The 22339-nt window shown below is 43.9% G+C and overlaps 2 protein-coding genes across 5 annotated transcripts; both read left to right on the top strand.

The window, feature by feature from the left end:
- Positions 1-347: 347 nt before the first annotated feature.
- Positions 348-8594, top strand: LOC106576897 (coiled-coil domain-containing protein 106). The gene is made up of 9 exons (XM_014154439.2): positions 348-593; positions 1157-1236; positions 1360-1458; positions 1648-1878; positions 2695-2751; positions 2915-3157; positions 5906-6076; positions 6200-6503; positions 7345-8594. The coding sequence occupies exons 2-9, from the start codon at positions 1167-1169 to the stop codon at positions 7400-7402; spliced, it is 1233 nt and encodes a 410-aa protein (XP_014009914.1). The 5' UTR covers positions 348-593; positions 1157-1166; the 3' UTR covers positions 7403-8594.
- A 281-nt stretch (positions 8595-8875) lies between these two features.
- LOC106576921 (splicing factor U2AF 65 kDa subunit) lies at positions 8876-19635 on the top strand. 4 transcript variants are annotated; one of them, XM_014154451.2, is made up of 13 exons: positions 8876-9466; positions 9885-9947; positions 10118-10259; positions 10891-10929; positions 11448-11557; positions 11735-11886; positions 12323-12439; positions 12611-12749; positions 14595-14674; positions 15011-15151; positions 17233-17319; positions 17609-17860; positions 17969-19635. In XM_014154451.2, exons 1-13 carry the CDS (start codon positions 9418-9420, stop codon positions 18101-18103), a joined length of 1506 nt encoding a protein of 501 aa, XP_014009926.1. In that variant the 5' UTR covers positions 8876-9417; the 3' UTR covers positions 18104-19635. The 4 variants fall into 4 exon arrangements, with proteins under 4 accessions (XP_014009926.1, XP_014009932.1, XP_014009931.1 ...); XM_014154457.2 differs by lacking the exon at positions 9885-9947; XM_014154456.2 differs by lacking the exon at positions 10891-10929.
- Positions 19636-22339: the final 2704 nt, after the last annotated feature.

Below are 22339 nucleotides of genomic sequence, written 5' to 3'. Positions count from 1 at the left end.
ACTTGAAACATCTGTTGCATTGTGTTACGTGACAAAACTGCACATTTAGAGTGGCCTGCACCTGTGTAATGATCATGCTGTTTACTCAGTTTCCTGATATGCCACACCTGTCAAGTATATGGATTATATTGGCAAAGGAGACATGCTCACTAACAGGGATGTAAACAAATTTGTCCACAACATTTTTGAGAAATACGATTTTTGTGCTTATGGAACATTTCTGGGATGTTTTATTTCAGCTCATGAAACATGGGAGCAAAACTTTACATGTTCTATTTTTGTTCAGTATATAATTTGTGTTCTTATTTAATAATTAACAATTAATACAATACACAAGCGCTTTCCATTGATAAAGATATGTACTTACAGTGCGACAGCTGGAACGGGATCCTGACTACAGCAGCGCCTTTTCCTTACAAACTACATTTCGGTAAATTATACACTCTCCCTTAGGTAACCGGAAATGACGGCAAAGGACGTAAACAAGACTTGTAAAATAAACGCTAAATTGTTATTGTTCTAGCTAGGTACGAAAGTGGACAGAATGAACGGGATTTACATATGAAATACGGTGTTATAACGACTGAATAACGGTTCGTATATCATTGATTTGTAGAGAACTCCACCAGAAAATAGTTTGTGCGTAAAAGAAGCTGCTAGCTTGCTACTAGTAAAATAGCTAGCTGCTGATTATCTAGCTAGCCTGTGTAAGATTAGCAGAGTCCTTATGGCAATGTGATGTGTAACTAGCTAACGTGTCCATTTTTTATTATAACGCTACATTTTGCAAACTAGCATATGTCAGCGACGAACATCGTGTATAATGTGCTAATATAACTTGATAGTACGCTAGCAAGTTTAACGTTAGACAGAGGGGAATAAAGCGATCTGTGCGAAATAAGTAGGTAACTTATTCTGCATCTCAGCTGAGAACTGCCATACATTAACTACTAGTAATTACATTTCTAGTGGCATAATTGCATCCACGAATGCTTAGTTAGCAAGCTGAAGGCAACACTTCGAAGTTATTACAAAACTGACTGCATACTTTTACATTTGCAACGAAACATCGTCAATGGGAGTTGTTTTCCATCATTGGATGTTGTGTGCCAAATGTAATAAATTAATAAACCTGTATTGTTTCTGTACAATGAAGGGTGCACGAGATGCAGGAGGGAAATATTAATGACGCTTTGCCTACCTCCAAGAGCCACACAGGCTCCCACCCCATGCAGAGTAAGATTGTTAAACCTTCTAAAATCTGGATCATTGATATAGCTGTGTATTTACCTCTTCATGACAAAGTGATAACAGTTATTTATCCATAATAATGCCTACTGTATATTTCTCCCTCTGTAGCTCCGAAGAACGAGGATGCCTATGAAATCTCCATTCCCTTTGAGGAGAACAACTTTGAGCAGCAAGGCTTCTTCAACCAGAATGAACAGAGTTTTGACGGTTCATATCAAAGCTTTTATTTTCTACTAGATCAGAACCCATACCATAGATTAATGTAGTTGAATGACCATCTGGAAGGACAGTCCAGTGAGTCCACTCACCTGGTTTCTTCGGTGTGAATCGGTTAGGGATTAAGATTAATCCTGATATTCATTACCTGACCCTTAACTTCCTGTGTGTGTTTCTCAGAGTCGCCCCTTCCCTCGGGCGCCCCCCCACCAGGCAGCTCGTACCTGCTGATCACCAACCTGCGGACGCAGCTGCAGATCTCCCTGGAGAAGAACTCGTGGCTGCACAAACGCATCGAGGACCTGGAGGAGGAGAGGGACTTCCTGCGTTGCCAGCTGGACCGCTTCATCTTCTCTACCAAGACCCAAGGCCATCAGAACCAGGGCCCCAGCGAGAGCCAGTACAGCAATGGTGAGCGAGGGGCATGGAGAGGTTTTGGGAAGGAGGATGGACACAACCATGATGGAGAAAGATGTTTTGTGATTAGAGAAGTTCTTCCATGCTAACCACACCAGCCAGGTTGCGTGCACGAGCGTTGCTAAGTAAATGTACACACGTTATTCAATAATTTCATCCCAACTGCTTGTGCACCTCAACCAGCGTCTGCTTAGCCAGGCGCTAAAATAGAACTTGGTTCTATTTTAGACGCTTGATTTGCTGCAAGACCCGCCTCTCCCATCTCATCATTGGTTTTTAGGAGCATATACCCACGTGGGTGATTGAAAGATGGAGGTCCACACCACCATTTGGTGGTGGTAATGTACCTTAAATATGGTTGCCAACCGCCATATAAAACTCCACAAAAGAAGAAGAATGAACAAACATCCCCTTTTTGTCTGTGGATTAATTATCGGAGTAGAGAACACACGATTTTGTTTGACTCAACATGGGTAAAAAATTATAAAAAGTACCAGCAAAAAAAGGACCATATGCATTTCAGGTAAAATAACAACCCAATGTTTATTTTCTAGGACAAATTAGATAGCAACAGCAAGCTAGCTAAATGTCCATGAAAGTTTCATGTGTGTTTCGACCTGTCCCCAAATTAATATAGTTGGTCCACAGTTGGTTTTGGTATTTTAACCTGCATGTCATGAACGCGTCTGGTGGGGATAGACAAAATCAGCACGTAGACGCACGCGTGGAGCCGGTTTGTCAGCATGTAAGACAACATACTTTTTACAGGCATAGATTTATTCTCAGGAACCGTTGTTTTTCCTCCTGCAGGCTATGACTCTAGACGTTTTGAATGGAAGCCGAGGAGAGAGGGGGAACGGCCAGCTGGTAAGGACTGCTTTATGACCTCAGTAGTGCATTGTTGTTCAAGATACATGTATCTAGATCCAGAGCATATTCTATACATTCTCGTCACCTCTCACCACTACTGGCCTCAGTTCACTGATCACCCTCATTGATCTTCTCCTTTTCCGTTCGTTAACCCTTTCAGAGCAGAAGTCTGAGCCACAGCGTTTCACATCTCGTCAGATATTCCAGCGAAGACCATCCCCCACTGCCATGGCCCCACCCAAAAACCACACTTCCAGCACGATAGCCAATCAGATGGCCGCGATGAGCTCCATGTTCAGCCCCGGGGCCTCCCAGACCCTCTTGCAGGGGCACAGCAGTGGCAGTAGCAGCGCTAACAGAGCCACCATGAGTGACATGAATGCACACGGGAGTGTAGGGCCAGGTAATGGGATCCAGACTAGAGGTTGACATATGAACAGGACTCTTGCAGGTGCCAAAGGATTCTGGCAGGAATGGGAGAGGCCTCCCGAGTAGTGCAGTGGTCTAAGGCCCTGCATCGCAGTGCTAGCTGTGCCACTAGAGATTCTGGGTTCGAGTCCAGGCTCTGGCGCAGCCGGCCGCGACCGAGAGACCCATGGTTCGGCGCACAATTGGCCCAGCGTTGTCCGGGTTAGGGGAGGGTTTGGCCGGCAGGGATGTCCTTGCTTATGTATATTTGAGCAATTCCATTTACTTTTGATACTTAAGTATATTTAAACCAAATACTTTTAGACTTTTACTGAAGTAGTATTTTACTGGGTGACTTTTACTTGAGTCATTTTCTAATAAGGTATCTTTACTTTTACACAAGTATGACAATTGGGTACTTTTTCCACCACTAATAGTCTATCACCTCTTGTCTAGCACCTCTAGTCTAGCACCTCTATCACCTCTAGTCTAGCACCTCTATCACCTCTAGTCTAGCACCTCTAGTCTAGCACCCCTATCAGCTCTAGTCTATCACCTCTATCACCTCTAGTCTATCACCTCTATCACCTCTAGTCTAGCACCTCTATCACCTCTAGTCTAGCACCTCTTGTCTAGCACCTCTATCACCTCTAGTCTATCACCTCTAGTCTAGCACCTCTAGTCTAGCACCTCTATCACCTCTAGTCTAGCACCTCTATCACCTCTAGTCTATCACCTCTATCACCTCTAGTCTAGCACCTCTAGTCTATCACCTCTAGTCTAGCATCTCTAGTCTATCACCTCTAGTCTAGCACCTCTAGTCTATCACCTCTAGTCTAGCACCTCTAGTCTAGCACCTCTATCACCTCTAGTCTAGCACCTCTAGTCTAGCACCTCTATCACCTCTAGTCTAGCACCTCTATCACCTCTAGTCTATCACCTCTATCACCTCTAGTCTAGCACCTCTAGTCTATCACCTCTAGTCTAGCATCTCTAGTCTATCACCTCTAGTCTAGCACCTCTAGTCTATCACCTCTAGTCTAGCACCTCTAGTCTATCACCTCAAGTCTAGCACCTCTAGTCTATCACCTCTAGTCTATCACCTCTATCAGCTCTAGTCTAGCACCTCTAGTCTAGCACCTCTTGTCTAGCACCTCTAGTCTTGCACCTCTATCACCTCTAGTCTAGCACCTCTATCAACTCTAGTCTAGCACCTCTAGTCTAGCACCTCTAGTCTAGCACCTCTATCATCTCTAGTCTAGCACCTCTATCAACTCTAGTCTAGCACGTCTATCACCTCTAGTCTAGCACCTCTATCATCTCTAGTCTAGCACCTCTAGTCTAGCACCTCTAGCATCTCTAGTCTAGCATCTCTAGTCTATCACCTCTAGTCTATCACCTCTATTACCTCTAGTCTAGCATCTCTAGTCTAGCACCTCTATCACCTCTAGTCTATCACCTCTAGTCTATCACCTCTAGTCTATCACCTCTAGTCTATCACCTCTATCAGCTCTAGTCTATCACCTCTAGTCTATCACCTCTAGTCTATCACCTCTAGTCTATCACCTCTATCACCTCTAGTCTATCACCTCTAGTCTATCACCTCTATCAGCTCTAGTCTATCACCTCTAGTCTATCACCTCTAGTCTATCACCTCTATCACCTCTAGTCTATCAGCTCTAGTCTATCACCTCTAGTCTATCAGCTCTAGTCTAGCACCTCTATCAACTCTAGTCTAGCACCTCTAGTCTAGCACCTCTAGTCTATCACCCCTATCAGCTCTAGTCTAGCACCTCTATCACCTCTAGTCTATCACCTCTAGTCTATCACCTCTAGTCTATCACCTCTATCACCTCTAGTCTATCACCTCTAGTCTAGCACCTTTAGTCTATCACCCCTATCAGCTCTAGTCTAGCACCTCTATCAGCTCTAGTCTAGCACCTCTATCAGCTCTAGTCTAGCACCTCAAGTCTAGCACCTCTAGTCTATCACCTCTAGTCTAGCATCTCTATCAGCTCTAGTCTAGCACCTCTATCACCTCTAGTCTATCACCCCTATCAGCTCTAGTCTATCACCTCTATCACCTCTAGTCTAGCACCTCTAGTCTATCACCTCTAGTCTAGCACATCAGTCTAGCACATCAGTCTAGCACCTCTAGTCTAGCACCTCTAGTCTAGCACCTCTAGTCTAGCACCTCTAGTCTAGCATCTCTAGTCTAGCATCTCTAGTCTATCACCTCTAGTCTATCACCTCTAGTCTATCATCTCTAGTCTATCACCTCTAGTCTATCACCTCTAGTCTAGCACCTCTAGTCTAGCATCTCTAGTCTATCACCTCTAGTCTATCACCTGTAGTCTAGCACCTCTAGTCTAGCATCTCTAGTCTAGCATCTCTAGTCTATCACCTCTAGTCTATCACCTCTAGTCTATCATCTCTAGTCTATCACCTCTAGTCTATCACCTCTAGTCTAGCACCTCTAGTCTAGCATCTCTAGTCTATCACCTCTAGTCTATCACCTGTAGTCTAGCACCTCTAGTCTAGCATCTCTAGTCTATCACCTCTAGTCTATCACCTCTAGTCTATCATCTCTAGTCTATCACCTCTAGTCTATCACCTCTAGTCTAGCACCTCTAGTCTAGCATCTCTAGTCTATCACCTCTAGTCTATCACCTGTAGTCTAGCACATCAGTCTAGCACCTCTAGTTTAAAGTAGTTTTTTATCAGGTCTTGTTTGTCTGTTTAGATTCCCTTTCCCTCCTGGGGGAGTCCGAGGAGTTCCTGGAGCAGGAAGGCTACATGAACGAGGAGGAAATGATTTCAGGAGAAGACGGGATGTCAGAGGGCATGAGCAGCGGTGGGCACCCAGGGATGAAGAGGAGGCGGGTCTTCCGATTCACCAGGGAGAGGCAGAGAGGTGAGGGACAATGGCAGCCATGTTACTCATGCCATGTTCCAATGCTTTGGAAATGCTTCTTTCCTTCCTTCCTTGATGTAGGCCTAATCAATCCCCACCTCCCTCCATCTCCTCCCCCTCTAGTCAAAGACGCTGCAGGGGTTCTGTTTCGCTACAAGAAGATCCTGCTGACCTACCAGCGGCTGAAGAACATGTCTAAGGCCTTCCAAATCCACGGCGTAGACCGCAACACGGTGGCCTCCACCACGCCCATCGCTGAGATGCTGCTGGTGGCCCCGGAGAAGGTGGCGGAGGTGGGCGAGTTTGACCCGTCCAAGGAGAAGCTGCTGGATTACGCACGGCGCTGCTACGTCGCCCTGGATGAGGAGACACTCAGCAGGGTGCAGGCCCTGAAGAAGAACAACCTGCTACTACCCATCTCCTACAGGTTCAGACACTGAAGGGGGGAGGGACGCTGGGGCCAAGGGGATGAGGGGAATCTAGGGGCCAAGGGGATGGGGGGGTGCTCTGGGGGGAGGAGGGCTTCATTTAGTCATGAAGAAGAGCAGGGTGGGACTTTTGGGGAAGGTCATCACTCAACCATCTCCCTAAGATTCAGACATTTATGGAAAGTTAAGATTTGTGTATGGGAGCGCTGGATATGTAGGGGAGGTTGTTGCCCATCCCATACACAGAATCTGTTTTCTATTCTTAACTATTTGTTCAGAATCCTTTTGAAGCCGAGGTAATGAACTATAGCATTCCTTATTTCTGACCAGAGTACTATTGAACTTTGTAGTACTTTATTTCAGTGCAATTTTGACACATAGGGCCCCATTTTGCTAATGCCAAAAAGTGGTGCTATTGTCTGAAGAGGCCGTGCTACTCCCAAATACTTACAGTAGCAGCATGAAGGTACAGTGACCAAATCGTAGATTTGTAGCGTTCCAAACTGGGTCTTTATTTTCATCATACTTGAAATAAGTGCCATGCTGACTATTTGAGGTAATACGGTCTTTTTTGACGATCATCTATTTTGCGCTGTCAGAATTTCACCTTTTAGTGTCTTCATTTAAAAGTGGTGTCATATTCTGCACACTCACAAAAGAAATGCCAATACTATACATCTTTATTTACAGATAAATGTTTGTTGTTTGGATAACATTCCCTCGTCTTTTTCCTAGCACTTCAAAAACAAATGTATTATTTGTGCACTTAAATGATGACCTTATTTAGATATTAAAAAAGCCCACACCTAGTGATTTTGGATCTGTCTCTCATTTCTCCAGGTTGAAAGGAGGAGAGGATTCTCTTAAAGAGAAGGAAACTCACGCGACCACAAACTGAACAAAGCAAAGAGTAGTTGCACACTCTATTGCTCAGATTCCACCCTTTAGTAGAATCATTCCAGTGTTCTGTCAGAAAGCTTCCAGGTTCTGAAACAAAGGAAGTTAGCTAGCTGACTGACCACTGGTGTTGTGTCTGCACCAGAACAACAGAATAAGCAGATACTCTTTGCTTTGGAAGGAGGATGGGGCCAGTTTTGGGAACAGTGCTACTGTGAGGCTAAGCTGTTGTACCACAAATACATCACTTTTTTTGTTGCACCAGAATATATTCTGTCACTGTAAAGTGCCGCTGTAGCATACAGTTGTGAGATGTGTAATTTGACTGAAGTGTGGTGTAGTGTAACATCACGTACCCTTTGTACTGTGCTACGAAGATTTGTTTTTTGCTATAATAGTAGTATGATTTACTGTGCTATTTCACCATCAGTTGAGCTTTGTGCTTTCTTTTTTCAGTCCTCTACTGCAATACTTTGTTTGCTTGGGAATAATTTATTACAATTAGATTGCATACTATTAGGTTTCTCTTTCTTTGTGTTCCAATAAGCTCAGTGATTTCCACAAAAGGGACAAAATACAAAATGTTGATTTTTATTTGAACATGTCTATGTAAATCAATATCAATCACCAGGTCCCCATTACAATTGCATGTGAAATTAACTCATGTTGGTCAGTTGTTTAGACAGAGCTGTTGTTGAACCTAATAATGATGTTAAAAAAACAATAGCAGTAGTATTGGCGATGGTGTAATATAGTGGTATAGTGTGTGTTTATTATACTGAAACTGGTACAAGGAATTGCTGAGACCCCAGGTTGTCTGAGTGTGTGAAAGGGTACCTCTCACTTTAAACTTCATGTCTTACTTATTCACAACACAAACTCTCCCAGGGACAGGTATCAGTGTGTACAACTGCTGAAATCATGTTATGTTCCAACACCTTTTATACGGGTCAGAGATGTCATTTTCACTTTAATAAGGAACCAATAATTTACTGAAAGGTACAGTACAATCTGTATCATTTAAGATACCGGTATCTGTGTGCAGCATTTCAAAAATGTTTAATATTGTATTTCTCTTCAAGAATAATGAGGAGTAGCCTGTAATTCAAAAACTGATAATGTTTGGTTGATTATACAAATTGTATGGACTGTAAAAATAGAAATGCCATTAAAGCATTTGATTTCTTAAAAAATGTGACTTATGTTTCTCTCTGATGTGTAGAAAGGGAGATGCTAGAGGAAAAACGTACGCATCGGCCCTGGGTCAAACTCCTTTCTGTTGTAATCACATATTTGAGAGGTTGTTTCTGAAATCAATAAAGGGAAATCGAGCTTTCACGTATCCAATGCATAATATAATGTCCAATGTAATAATTTGTTTGGTGCTAGGGCAAAGAGAATATACTGTATTTACATGTTTTGCAGGTTGAATAACAGGCCCAAAGGGGGCGCTAAAAGTAAAAGGTGTATATCAACTTCCGGTGTCACGGGGTTCCTGGGAGACGAAACGCAAAAAGCGGGCATACCGAACATATCCCGTATTTTCTCCTTGTATACATTTCATTGCAAAACATATATATTGGGACGATTTCAAACACCGTTACAACATCAACAGGACAGACGGCATAACATTGGATGTGCAATTGTACCAGCATATCCGTATTCACTCGATTTGCTAACTAATTAGCATTAGCTCGCTACCACGACTCCTTCAAGAACAGGCCCCAGCCTGGACTTTGCTTTAGCTATCTAACTAGCTAGCACAATATAACGCGTTTTCTTCGCCAATGTTATTGTCTGTTCTTAGTGTAAACTAGAACCATATATTTATAAATCACTTGGAGTTGTTCATGTGATTTTGATATTTCTAACCCGTTGTATTGGTGTTGTGTAGCTAGTTAGCATTTACTAAGTGTGTTGTGCACTTTTTTCGCAAGCTAGCGACCGCGCCGCATTCCCGTCCATTTTACAGTCACAACTAACTAGCTAGCTAGGGCTAGCAAATAAGAAACGGCGATGTCGGATTTCGACGAATTCGAGAGACAGCTGTCTGAAAACAAACAAGGTAAGCTAGCTAGTTAATCACTTATGTTTTATAACCAGGTTCTAAACTAGCTAATTAACAATCGCTTATTATCACAACACAAGAGCGCGAGCTGGATAACTAGCTGGTAGTAACGTTGTCTGCTAGAGTCCACACTGTCGCAGCTGTCGTCCCAGGCACATTCGTGTGGCTATAACTAGCTAACCCATTGTTTAAAAGTAACGTTTTTTTTATGTCACTAACCGGCCCTGTTTTGAACCAGCTGACGTTTCCCAGCTCTGTATATGTTGAAGTTTCCAGTTAAAATATTAAACCATGAAAAGTTAACATCTCTTGGCCATATAGTAGCTATATCCTATGAAAGTAAACACGTAACGGTGTCCATCCTCTTGCCCCCTGTACCATCTTCTCTCCTCCCCATCTCTATGGTCCTCTGTAGCTCAGTTGGTAGAGCATGGCGCTTGCAACGCCAGGATAGTGCGCTCGATTCCCGGGAACACCCGTACGTAAAATGTATGCAAGCATGACTGTAAGTCGCTTTGGATAAAAGCGTCTGCTTAATGCCATAACTATATTATTTTAACTCAACCGTTTTCTCTCCTCCCCTCTGTTTTCTTTCCTCCCTCTTCCTATTGTTTCACCGTTCCTTCCCTTTTCTTTCCCTTCCTCCAGCGGAGAAGGACAAGGAGAACCGCCACCACCGTCGCTCCCCCTCTCGCAGCCGCAGCAGAGAGAGGAAGAGGAGGAGCAGAGACAAGGACAGACGCAGCAGGGATCGCCGTGGAGACAGCAAGGAGCGCAGACCGAGACGCAGGTAACTATAGCATTGTTTTACTGCACGCTCTCAGGTGTGTAAGAGACCTAGTTAAGTGCAGGTACTACGTACTGGTTAGAGTAGGGCTATCTGCACACCTGATGAGTGAACAGTATCAGGACACTTGGAAAATAAGCAACCCAGGCAACACTGACTTTACCTGAAATAGAAAGTTCTCACAGTCATATTGATGCACAACATTATTCCTCTGTCTGAGGTAGCCCACCTATTGTCCTGACAGTGAGATGCAAGTTTGTGGAGGAAGACTCACATCTAACAGTGTTCACACACACGTTGAACATTCTACACCTGGTCCCTTAAGTTGTTTTAGGATGCATTTGTTTTAGTGGAAAGAGCCTTACTAGACCTCAGTTTTCTGTAGAAGATTCCAAATCGGTCCCTATCCCTAGGCCCTACTAGTAGATCTGAAAGGACTGGATGTGGTGAGCGCTCCAGCAGAAGACCATATTGCTTATGCCTATCCAATCCTTTAGGATCTATGTGAAGTTCATACAAACAGTGGCTTGGGGCTAATTTCCAATTGCCCTCTAGTTCCACTTCCTGCATTGGAACTACCTGTGACCAGGGTTGGAGTGAAATGAAATGTGAACTCCTTCCAATGTCATTTCAGCTCACCATCCCAACAACAACCCCAAGAGATTGCTGTAAGGTAATACAGCAAACTAACACAGAGCTTGTTTCTGCATTATTACAATATCACTCCAGTCACTCTAGCAAGTGATCTTTCCTCTGATTGTGTACTATCCACTCATGTTTATGACAGCGTATTATATCCTGTGTATACCATTGTGTGGGAAGGTTTCGGTTTCTATGGAGAGAGAAAAATGAAACTGTAGGGTCAACTCTGTAATAATGGGTTAGATTTGTAGGGCTCTGTGACATCATCCACTAGAAATGTCATTTAAGAGTAGTATGTCATTTGAAATCACTTGTATTTGTAAAAGGTATAATAATTTATAACATGGTGTTTGTCATAGATGGGTTGAAGAGAAGCTGTAGGTTTCTCTAAGGTCTGTTTCTCTAAAGGCCTGAAGGACTTTAGGGCTTGACTCACAGGACATCACAAGTAATGACTTCTATTTGTCTTTTTACTTCATCTGTTTCCTCCTGCGCTCCTCTGTTGGACTTTCTGTCCTCACCTCTCCTGTCCTATTTTCTCTCCATCAGTCGTTCCCCGCACCGTGAAACGAAGAAGAAGAACAAAGTGAAGAAGTACTGGGACGTCCCTCCTCCTGGCTTTGAACACATCAGTGTGATGCAGTACAAAGCCATGCAGGGTAAGAGAGGAGGCCTCACTTCATCATCCTCTTCCTCCCTTGTTCTCTCTATTTCCATATACTCTATTCAACTCTTTGACCCTCGTTTGGCCTCATATTTAACAGTTCTTTCTAATACGGTCTTGTTCTGGAAGCTGTATGAATGTTGTGTTTAAAAACATGTGACTTCTCCTCAAGCTGCGGGTCAGATCCCAGCCACGGCCCTGCTGCCCACCATGACCCCAGATGGCCTGGCTGTGACCCCCACTCCTGTCCCTGTGGTGGGAAGCCAGATGACCAGACAGGCCCGTCGGCTTTATGTGGGGAACATCCCCTTCGGCATCACAGAGGTCAGTTAGCTCCTGGATGGATGTAGGGACAGAGATCAGAGAGATGTAGTAGGTAAAAGTTGATACAGGTTAACAGGGTTCTACAGTGCTGCCATTTAACTCGTGTATGTGCCTGAATATGTAGCTGCGTGACCTGGAATTTTTATTTAGGAGGACCAGTGTGCCTAGAAAAATGTAAGGATTCTAGCTTTTATTTCCTCAAATATTTTTCCTTGTGCTCCTAAATTTCTTTGTTTGCGCCTACATTTGACGTGCTCCCCATAAAACAAGTTCAGCGTAGAGCCTTGACAGGTTAAGGATAGGGGCCGGGCCACCTGATTCTGTCAACTAGTATTTCAAGCTCAGGGGGATCAGAGAGTGCATAATAAATACTGTTGTTGTTGGAGTGAGTCTTTTCCAGAGTATTGCCTCAATGTCTCTCCCTCTCCCTGTGTAGGAGTCCATGATGGATTTCTTCAATGCTCAGATGCGTCTGGGCGGTCTCACTCAGGCTCCAGGAAACCCCGTCCTCGCTGTTCAGATCAACCAGGACAAGAACTTTGCCTTCCTCGAGGTGGGTCTCAACACCCACTTGACAATACTCAATACTGGAGAAGAAATGTGACCTTCCTCAATAGTTTTAAAGGACCTCTTTTCCTTTTATCTGAGTTTTATGAAATGGTCTGACAGGTGAAAGTTAACCCTCTACCTTTGTAAAACCTGGTCTGTGTTTGTTGTCCCATAGTTCCGCTCAGTGGATGAGACAACCCAGGCCATGGCGTTCGACGGCATCATCTTCCAGGGACAGAGTCTGAAGATCCGCCGTCCTCATGACTACCAGCCCCTGCCCGGCATGAGCGAGAACCCCAGCGTCTACGTGCCTGGTCTGTCCGCTTGTCTGTCTCTGTCTGAACGTCTCTGGCTGCTTCACTCTCTATTTAGTCCATCTTTAAACCCTTCTTAGTCTGGCCTACTTGAACTATTTACCCGTCTCTATTAGAGGTCGACCGATCATGATTTTTCAACGCCGATACCGATTATTGGAGGACCCCAAAAAAAGTCGATGCCGATTTTTGTGTGTGTATATGTGTATATATATATATATATATATATGTATATATATGTGTATGTATGTATGTATGTATATATGTATGTGTATGTATGTGTATATATATGTATGTGTGTGTATATATATGTATGTATGTGTATACATATGTGTGTATATATATGTATATACACATACATATATATACACATATGTATATGTATATACACATACATATATATACACATACATATATATATATATTATATATATATATGTATATATATATATATGTATGTGTGTGTATATATATGTATGTATATATGTGTGTGTGTATATATGTGTATGTATATATGTATATGTGTAATGACAATTACAACACTACTGAATTAACACTTTTTATTTTAACTTAATATAATACATAAATATAATCTATTTAGTCTCAAATAAATAATGAAACATGCTCAATTTGGTATAAATAATGCAAAAACAGTGTTGGAGAAGAAAGTAAAAGTGCAATATGTGCCATGTAAAAAAGATAACGATTAAGTTCCTTGCTCAGAACATATGAAAGCTGGTGTTCTTCAATATTTCCAGTTAAGAAGTTTTAGGTTGTACTTATTATAGGAATTATGACGCGTTGACTATTTCTCTCTATACCATTTACCTTTGACTATTGGATGTTCTAATAGGTACTTTAGTATTGCCAGCCTAATCTCAGGAGTTGATAGGCTTGAAGTCATAAACAGCGCTGTGCTTCAATCATTGCTAAGAGCTGCTGGCAAACGCAGTAAAGTTTGAATGACTGCTTACGAGCCTGCTGCTGCCTACCACCACCCAGTCAGAATGCTGTATCAAATATCAAATCATAGACTTAATTATAATATAATAAACTCAGAAATATGAGCCTTTGGTCATTAATATGGTCAAATCCGGAAACTCATTTCGAAAACAAAACGTTTATTCTTTCAGTGAAATACGGAACCGTTCTGTATTTTATCGAACAGGTGGCAACCCTAAATCTAAATATTGCTGTTATATTGCACAACCTTCAATTTTATGTCATAATTATGTAAGATTCTGGCAAATTAGTTCCCAACGAGCCAGGCGACCCAAACTGTTGCATATACCCTGACTCTGCATGCACTGAACGCAAGAGAAGTGACACAATTTCTCTAGTTAATATTGCCTGCTGACATGAATTTCTTTTAACTAAATATGTAGGTTTAAAAATATATACTTCTGTGTATTGATTTTAAGAAAGGCATTGATGTTTATGGTTAGGTACATTCGTGTAACGATTGTGCTTTTTTCGCAAATGCGCTTTTGTTAAATAATCACCCGTTTGGCGAAGTAGGCTGTGATTCTATGATAAATTCACAGGCACCGCATTGATTATATGTAACGCAGAAGCTAGTTAACATAGTAATATCATCAACCATGTGTAGTTAACTAGTGATTATTTGAAGATAGTTTTTTATAAGATAAGTTTAATGCTAGCTAGCAACTTACCTTGGCTCCTTGCTGCACTCATGTAACAGGTGCTCAGCCTGCCACGCAGTCTGCTCGTGGATCGTAATGGAATCGGTGTCCAAAAATACCGATTGTTATGAAAACTTGAAATCGGCCCCAATTAATCGGCCATGCCGATTTGAATAACTTCTCTCTCCTTCTGTCTGTGTAGGCGTGGTGTCCACAGTGGTGCCTGACTCGGCCCACAAGCTGTTCATCGGGGGCCTGCCCAACTACCTGAATGATGACCAGGTCAGTGAGCTAACCTTAACCAGCTTAGCCTTCTAACCAGGTCACCTGGAGCCGCATACTGGGGTGTGCTGGCTGGCTGGCTGCTCACCTCCCGTGACGTCTCAGTCTGGCCCAGTGAAAACCTCCTGTTTCCTCACATGCCTAGTCAATGCTGGACGCGGTTAGCAGTGTACTGGAGTAACACTGATGGAAGCCAGACAGCTTGAAAGACCTCCAATAGTCTGAGATGTTAAGTGTCCAACAATGTCTCCTCGTCTGACTGTTCTCCCCTGTCCCTCCCATCTTTTCCCCTCTGATCTCTATGGTAATCTCACCCCTTCTCTCTGTGTTCTCCAGGTGAAGGAGCTCCTGACATCGTTTGGGCCTCTCAAGGCCTTTAACTTGGTCAAGGATAGTGCCACAGGTTTGTCTAAGGGTTATGCGTTCTGTGAGTATGTAGATGTCAACCTGAACGACCAGATCACCATGGAGAATCAGGTAGCTAACCAACCCCTTCATTTTTACTTCTTCACACACACACCATGTTTTGGATTTGTTCCAGTTTTTTTTAAATCTCCACATTTTTGCAATATCGCTTCACATTTTTAATTACTTGCATATCAATAAAAATGTAAATTAATGTTATAAAAGGGGAACTATATTGCTCTTGAGATATTAAAATGTATTATGTGTTTGATATAATTACTTTAGCCCCCACAGCAAGATGCATAACTCTTGACAAAATTATTTCATGTGGTTACACTCCAATCATAACAGATTACCCTGAAATATTGGAACTGAATTGCAGTACAAATGTTGTAAAACCTTTGAAAATGACCATCTGTAGAAAGGGAAAAATACTAAATTCTTCTTTTGGTTGGGTTCTTGAAAGGGGGAATTTCAATATACACTGGTCAAAAAAATAAAGGGAACACTAAAATAACACATCCTATATCTGAATGAATGAAATAATCTTATTAAATACTTTTTTCTTTACATAGTTGAATGTGCTGACAACAAAATCACACAAAAATAATCAATGGAAATCCAATTTATCAACCCATGGAGGTCTGGATTTGGAGTCACACTCAAAATTAAAGTGGAAAACCACACTTCGGGCTGATCCAACTTTGATGTAATGTCCTTAAAACAAGTCAAAATGAGGCTCAGTAGTGTGTGTGTGGCCTCCACGTGCCTGTATGACCTCCCTACAACGCCTGGGCATGCTCCTGATGAGGTGGCGGATGGTCTCCTGAGGGATCTCCTCCCAGACCTGGACTAAAGCATCCGCCAACTCCTGGACAGTCTGTGGTGCAACGTGGCGTTGGTGGATGGAGCGAGACATGATGTCCCAGATGTGCTCAATTGGATTCAGGTCTGGGGAACGGGCGGGCCAGTCCATAGCATCAATGCCTTCCTCTTGCAGGAACTGCTGACACACTCCAGCCACATGGGGTCTAGCATTGTCTTGCATTAGGAGGAACCCAGGGCCAACCGCACCAGCATATGGTCTCACAAGGGGTCTGAGGATCTCATCTCGGTACCTAATGGCAGTCAGGCTACCTCTGGCGAGCACATGGAGGGCTGTGCGGCCCCCCAAAGAAATGCCACCCCACACCATGACTGACCCACCGCCAAACCGGTCATGCTGGAGGATGTTGCAGGCAGCAGAACGTTCTCCACAGCGTCTCCAGACTCTGTCACGTCTGTCGCATGTGCTCAGTGTGAACCTGCTTTCATCTGTGAAGTGCACAGGGCGCCAGTGGCGAATTTGCCAATCTTGGTGTTCTCTGGCAAATGCCAAACGTCCTGCACGGTGTTGGGCTGTAAGCACAACCCCCACCTGTGGACGTCGGGCCCTCATACCATCCTCATGGAGTCTGTTTCTGACCGTTTGAGCAGACACATGCACATTTGTGGCCTGCTGGAGGTCATTTCGCAGGGCTCTGGCAGTGCTCCTCCTGCTCCTCCTTACACAAAGGCGGCGGTAGCGGTCCTGCTGCTGGGTTGTTGCCCTCCTACGGCCTCCTCCACGTCTCCTGATGTACTGGCCTGTCTCCTGGTAGCGCCTCCATGCTCTGGACACTACGCTGACAGACACAGCAAACCTTCTTGCCACAGCTCGCATTGATGTGCCATCCTGGATGAGCTGCACTACCTGAGCCACTTGTGTGGGGTTGTAGACTCCGTCTCATGCTACCACTAGAGTGAAAGCACCGCCAGCATTCAAGTGACCAAAACATCAGCCAGGAAGCATAGGAACTGAGAAGTGGTCTGTGGTCTCCACCTGTAGAACCACTCCTTTATTGGGGGTGTCTTGCTAATTGCCTATAATTTCCACCTGTTGTCTATTCCATTTGCACAACAGCATGTGAAATGTATTGTCAATCAGTGTTGCTTCCTAAGTGGACAGTTTGATATCACAGAAGTGTGATTGACTTGGAGTTACATTGTGTTTAAGTGTTCCCTTTATTTTTTGGAGCAGTGTATAATGTGTAGAAGTGCTTAGACCCTGGGGGTTTGTCCCTGCTGATGATTGACAGCTGTATTAACCACTTGGAGATGCCCTGTTCCCACAGGCCATAGCAGGACTCAACGGCATGCAGCTGGGAGATAAAAAACTCCTGGTGCAGAGAGCCAGCGTGGGATCCAAGAACGCCACTCTGGTGAGACTGAGATCTGGGCAGGCTGGGAATAGAGTGCTACTGTAGAGAGAGAAGTAGAAGGTAGAGTGAAGCTCTTGGTCCAGGGAGCCATCAGGACATCTGAGAAAGATACACTTGGATAGAGGATCTTGTGCAGAGGGGATAGAGGATCTTAGAGTAGAAGAGACGAGGGGGAGCATATGCTGTGCCCTTGGGGGCGGCCCGTGCTGTGTCTGTTCTACTTTTCCAATCCCTCACGGCATGTTCTGTATCCGACACTCCTTCTCCAACCCTCCTCTCTCCCCTCCAGACAAGTATAAACCAGACCCCGGTGACGCTGCAGGTGCCGGGCCTGATGAACAGCTCAATGACCCAGATGGCCGGCCTGCCCACTGAGGTGCTGTGTCTGATGAACATGGTGGCTGTGGAGGAGCTGGTGGATGAAGAGGAATACGAGGAGATCGTGGAGGATGTGAGGGACGAGTGCAGCAAGTACGGCCAGGTCAAGAGCATCGAGATCCCCAGACCTGTGGATGGGCTGGAGGTCCCTGGCACTGGCAAGGTGAGAGAGAGAAGCTTCTGTCTGTCTTCAGCTTCATGGCTTTGCCTTTTTGAATGATCTCATTGAACCTCCTTACATTTCCCCTCTCTACCCCTCTCTCTCCTATAGATCTTTGTGGAGTTCATGTCAGTGTTTGACTCCCAGAAGGCCATGCAGGGTCTGACGGGCAGGAAGTTTGCTAACCGGGTGGTGGTGACCAAATACTGCGACCCTGATGCCTACCACCGCCGAGACTTCTGGTAGAGGATGGCGACAGACGAGGATAGTGATTGCCATATGCCATATGGATTGCCATATTTCAAATCGACCCCTAACCCCCCACCACCTAGGCACGCGTTTTGACCTGAAAAGGTGTGAGCGACATAATGTTTCACCTAGTCCATCAGAAGGCCAGGTAGAGTTCAGAGAAGTACCCAGCGGTAGGGGCTGGGGATCCATTTGGTATTGGGCAAAAGAGAAGGGAGAGATGAAGGGTTTGTATTCTGATGAAAACCAAGAGGGGGGTGGGGGTTCAAAGATTTTTGTGAATTGTGTGTAGTAACAGGTCAGGGGTAAATGATTTTTATACTTTGTGAGAAGGGATGGGTCATTCTGGGGGGGGGGGTCTTGCCACACCTTATGGTTTGTATTTAAATGCAGGGAGCCTGTTTTAAATACTTTAGGAAGGTGAGGAGAGTGGGAAGTCCACTATAAGAGTGGTGGATAGATGGATGGACAGGAGTATTCATCATTTCGTATGGGGAGAGGGAGGTGGTGACATTTTTTATTTGACCCAACAATGTAGATAACATGATCAGATTCTTGTTGTGAAAAGGGGGAAGGAAAGCTCGAAAGCTATTGACAGGATAGCATGGAAACTATTGACAGGATAGCATTGACAGGATAGGATGGAAAGCTATTGATAGGATGGAAAGCTATTGACAGGAATGGCCTCGTTTTGTGATTTTTCTTTCTCAGATTTGGACCTTTTAGATTTCCTTGTTTTTCTTCCATGTACATCAGACTAAGCCCCTCTTCCTCACCCTGTGTGTGTAGCGAGAGCGGGAGAGGCTGTAACTATACATAACCCACTCCAATGTCATATTGGACTCATTTATCTGAATGTCAGCTGTTGTGTATACTGTCACACCTTGCATTGTCACCAGGGCCAGAGTTTGAGTACCATACATTTTTATTACTGCCTGTGTCTCTTTGAAGGTTGTTTCTTTTTAGATTGAAACCTTTCATCTAGTGTGAATTTATCCATCCCCATTTTTAGCAGGCAAAATAATTCTGTCCCTACACCCTTACCCTTAAGAGAGACTGGGAGAGGGGAAAGGCAGGCTTTTGAAGTTCTGAATTGTTATTTTTGAGTTGTGAGTGAAAAATATTGGATTGGTGTTGAGTAGGGCTTGATCTGATTCTGATTAAAAGCCTTGCTATTTTTCATGTCACATTCAAGATAAAAAATATATGGAGTACTCATTCATGTCTGCTTAGCAAGTTTGTCAATACATGGAGTCATTTCATGCTTTGGTCTTTTCAGGTAACAATGATTTGAGATTGTAGTCAGTATTCAAGTTGTATTGCTTTGTCTGGAATTAGTTTATTTTGTTTTTGTTTTGCTTCCTGTTTCAAACCTACCTATAGAATATTGGACCGCTCATACAGAAATCTCTTTGTCCCAGGTAGTGTTTGTGTAACTTCTCACCTCAGCAGACAAAATAAAGGTATAAAGACTAATACCAATGTTTCCTGTTCTACTGCCCACAAATAAAATGCACTATTTACTTTGACCAAGTTATCAGGCTTTTAGTAACTATAAAAGTCAGGTAGTATTGTGTGATTGTACACCTTTTCTGTTAAGTAATGGGTTTGTTGTCACAAAGGGTGAGATGGAGATATTAAACAGATGATTTTTTTAACTGAAAGGGAGTGCAGTCTTTTGGACAGGTTCTATTGGAATGGTCAACAAAATGTTCATACTCATCAAAAGGTTGTCCCCTCAACTGTATATATGGTCTCACTTCTTCCTCATCTCCCTCAACCTTTGTCATTATGACTCCAAGGACCACTAGTTAGACTATGGGGTTGGGAGGGAGTTCCCATGATGCTTTGTGTTCAGACCTAGAGTTGGGCAGTACCAGTAAAATGTGACTTTCTCCCCTTATAAAATTTGCTTTTTAAATGTTACCATGTCATTTAATTTTAGCTTTTCTGGGGGGGGAAATGTGATTTCTTAAGTGAATTAATGGAATAAAAAATGGTTAAAACCACATGTAGTTTATAACAGAAGTGTGGATCTTTTATTTAACTAGGCGAGTCAGTTAAGAACAAATTCTTATTTACAATGACGGCTAAACCCTAACGACACTGGGCCAGTTGTGCACCGCCCTATGGGACTCCCAATCACAGCTGATTGTGATACAGCCTGGAATTGAACCAAGGTCTGTAGTGATGTCTCTAGCACTGAGATGTAGCCTTAGAACACTGCACCACTTAATTTCTCATTTTCAAAAGTTGCTCAAACAGGATTTCTGATTATACACACTGAAAAGCAGGAGTTGACTAAAAGTGCAAATAGACTTGGCTTGTATGTTTACATTTTCTCTTAGCCACGACTTCCAGTAGTGAGCGCATACATTTTCATACTGGTCCCCCATGGGAATCAAACCCACAACCCTGGCATTGTAAGCGCCATGCTCTACCAACTGAGCCACACGGGACTGATTTTGACTGTTTCTCCATTGAAATGTCAAGGTGACAGGTTCAGAACCACAGTACACATAAACCTGAGCTGACTGGTCAGCAGTATTCATGGGTAGAGGCTTGCCTAAGTGGCATGAAAACAGGTTGACACTGCAGCCTTCAGTACTCCCTCTATACTCACCTGGGGCTTATTCAGGATGGAACGGCTACTGAAATGCATAGTGCAGCACAGACATGACACTGGCATGGGAATAATGAACCATGTCTCTATACATCCCATCTCTGTCTGTGCCGTTGCACGCCACTGAGGAAGGCCAGCAATATGGTGCAATCCCTCCAGACCAGGCTATATGTTGCCAGAAAGTACAGAATCTAAGATCAGTTTACCCACCCCAATCCAATCCCAAGAGGGAAAACAAGACTTCCTTAGATCAGTGTAAAGGAACAACTTCATCCTACTCCAATGGGAATCAGTATAGAGACTCGGAAGATCTCAATTGCATACTCCTCATGTCCTCTCTCCTCGTCTCCTTCTTAAAACCCATTGGATGAGAAAGCCAGAAGTCCTGCCCCTCGGACCTTCTCCTCCAATGGGTTTTGAGAAAGAGACGAGAGAGGACGCGAGGAGTATGCAATTGAGATCTTTCCTCAGTAGCCCACCATAGGAGCCCAGCCCAGGCAGGTCTGATGCTACAGTAGTATATCCATGCACTGCTGCCCTCTAGTGGGAAGTCTACACCACACCTCCCCACTGATCTTCATTCAGAAAGATGGAACGCTGCAGTAGCAGAGGGAGAGAGCAACACTAAACACTACATCAAGGGATGGAGGCTGTGTGCATGTGTGTGCCTGTGTGTGCCTGTGCATGTGTGTGTGAAAGCAGAGCACAATTTGTAAATGCATAGGTTTAAGGTTCAGATTTCTCTTGTCATGACATCACAGAGCAGTAGATTCTCTTCTACGCAGTCCTTAGTTCAACTATAGAATATCTTACAGATGACATCATGCAGTGTGTGTGTGTTCCGTTGTGTGTGTACGCGCTCTCGCGTGTGTTTTGGTGTGCGTGCTTACATGAGTGTGTATGTGTGTGCGTGAGTGAGTGTGAGCATACATCACTCCGGTGGTGACAGGACTTGGAGTGATGTGTATATGAGAGTCTGAGGATGTTCACATCAGCACACCGTGTATTATAAAAGACCTGAGATGACCACTGTCTTCCTATCAGACCATATGAGGGAGGAGAGGTCACGCCATACAGCCAGGACAGAGGCACAGTGCCAGAGTCCACTCTACAGCAACTAGAAAAAAGTTAAGAAATAAAGCACACAAGTATAATTATATTTTGACAGGAAAGCTAATTTGCACAGGCAAGATTAAATACTGTAGGCCACCTTTTATGATTGATACCACATTAATTCAATGCATTTCTATGTCAAATCTGTCAGCCCCCCCTTCCCCCATGCCTTGCGTGTTTCTGGACCCTTGCCCACCCACCCCGGGTGCTAGGAAAATGAATCCAGTTGAATGGATGTTTGGCTCTTCATCAAGCCGATATGCCCACCATATTGTCCACTTTCTGATAAGAATCATCACCTACAGAAGAAGCGTGTTGTTATGCTGCAATCCCAGGAAGTGGTGAGGAACTGAGATGAGTGGTGAATGGGGGGAGGGGTATTCCTGTCAGCCCCGTACCTCATTCGCCAAGTTCCCCGTTACTCTGCCACTCGATCTCTCTCTCCCTCTACCTCAATTAGCTTTCTCTCTGTCGCTACTCTCCCTCACTCTTTCTCT

The sequence above is a fragment of the Salmo salar genome, chromosome ssa02 (genome assembly GCF_905237065.1).
Source record: "Salmo salar chromosome ssa02, Ssal_v3.1, whole genome shotgun sequence".
NCBI lineage: Eukaryota > Metazoa > Chordata > Actinopteri > Salmoniformes > Salmonidae > Salmo > Salmo salar.
This window is presented reverse-complemented; position numbering and strand designations above follow the sequence as displayed.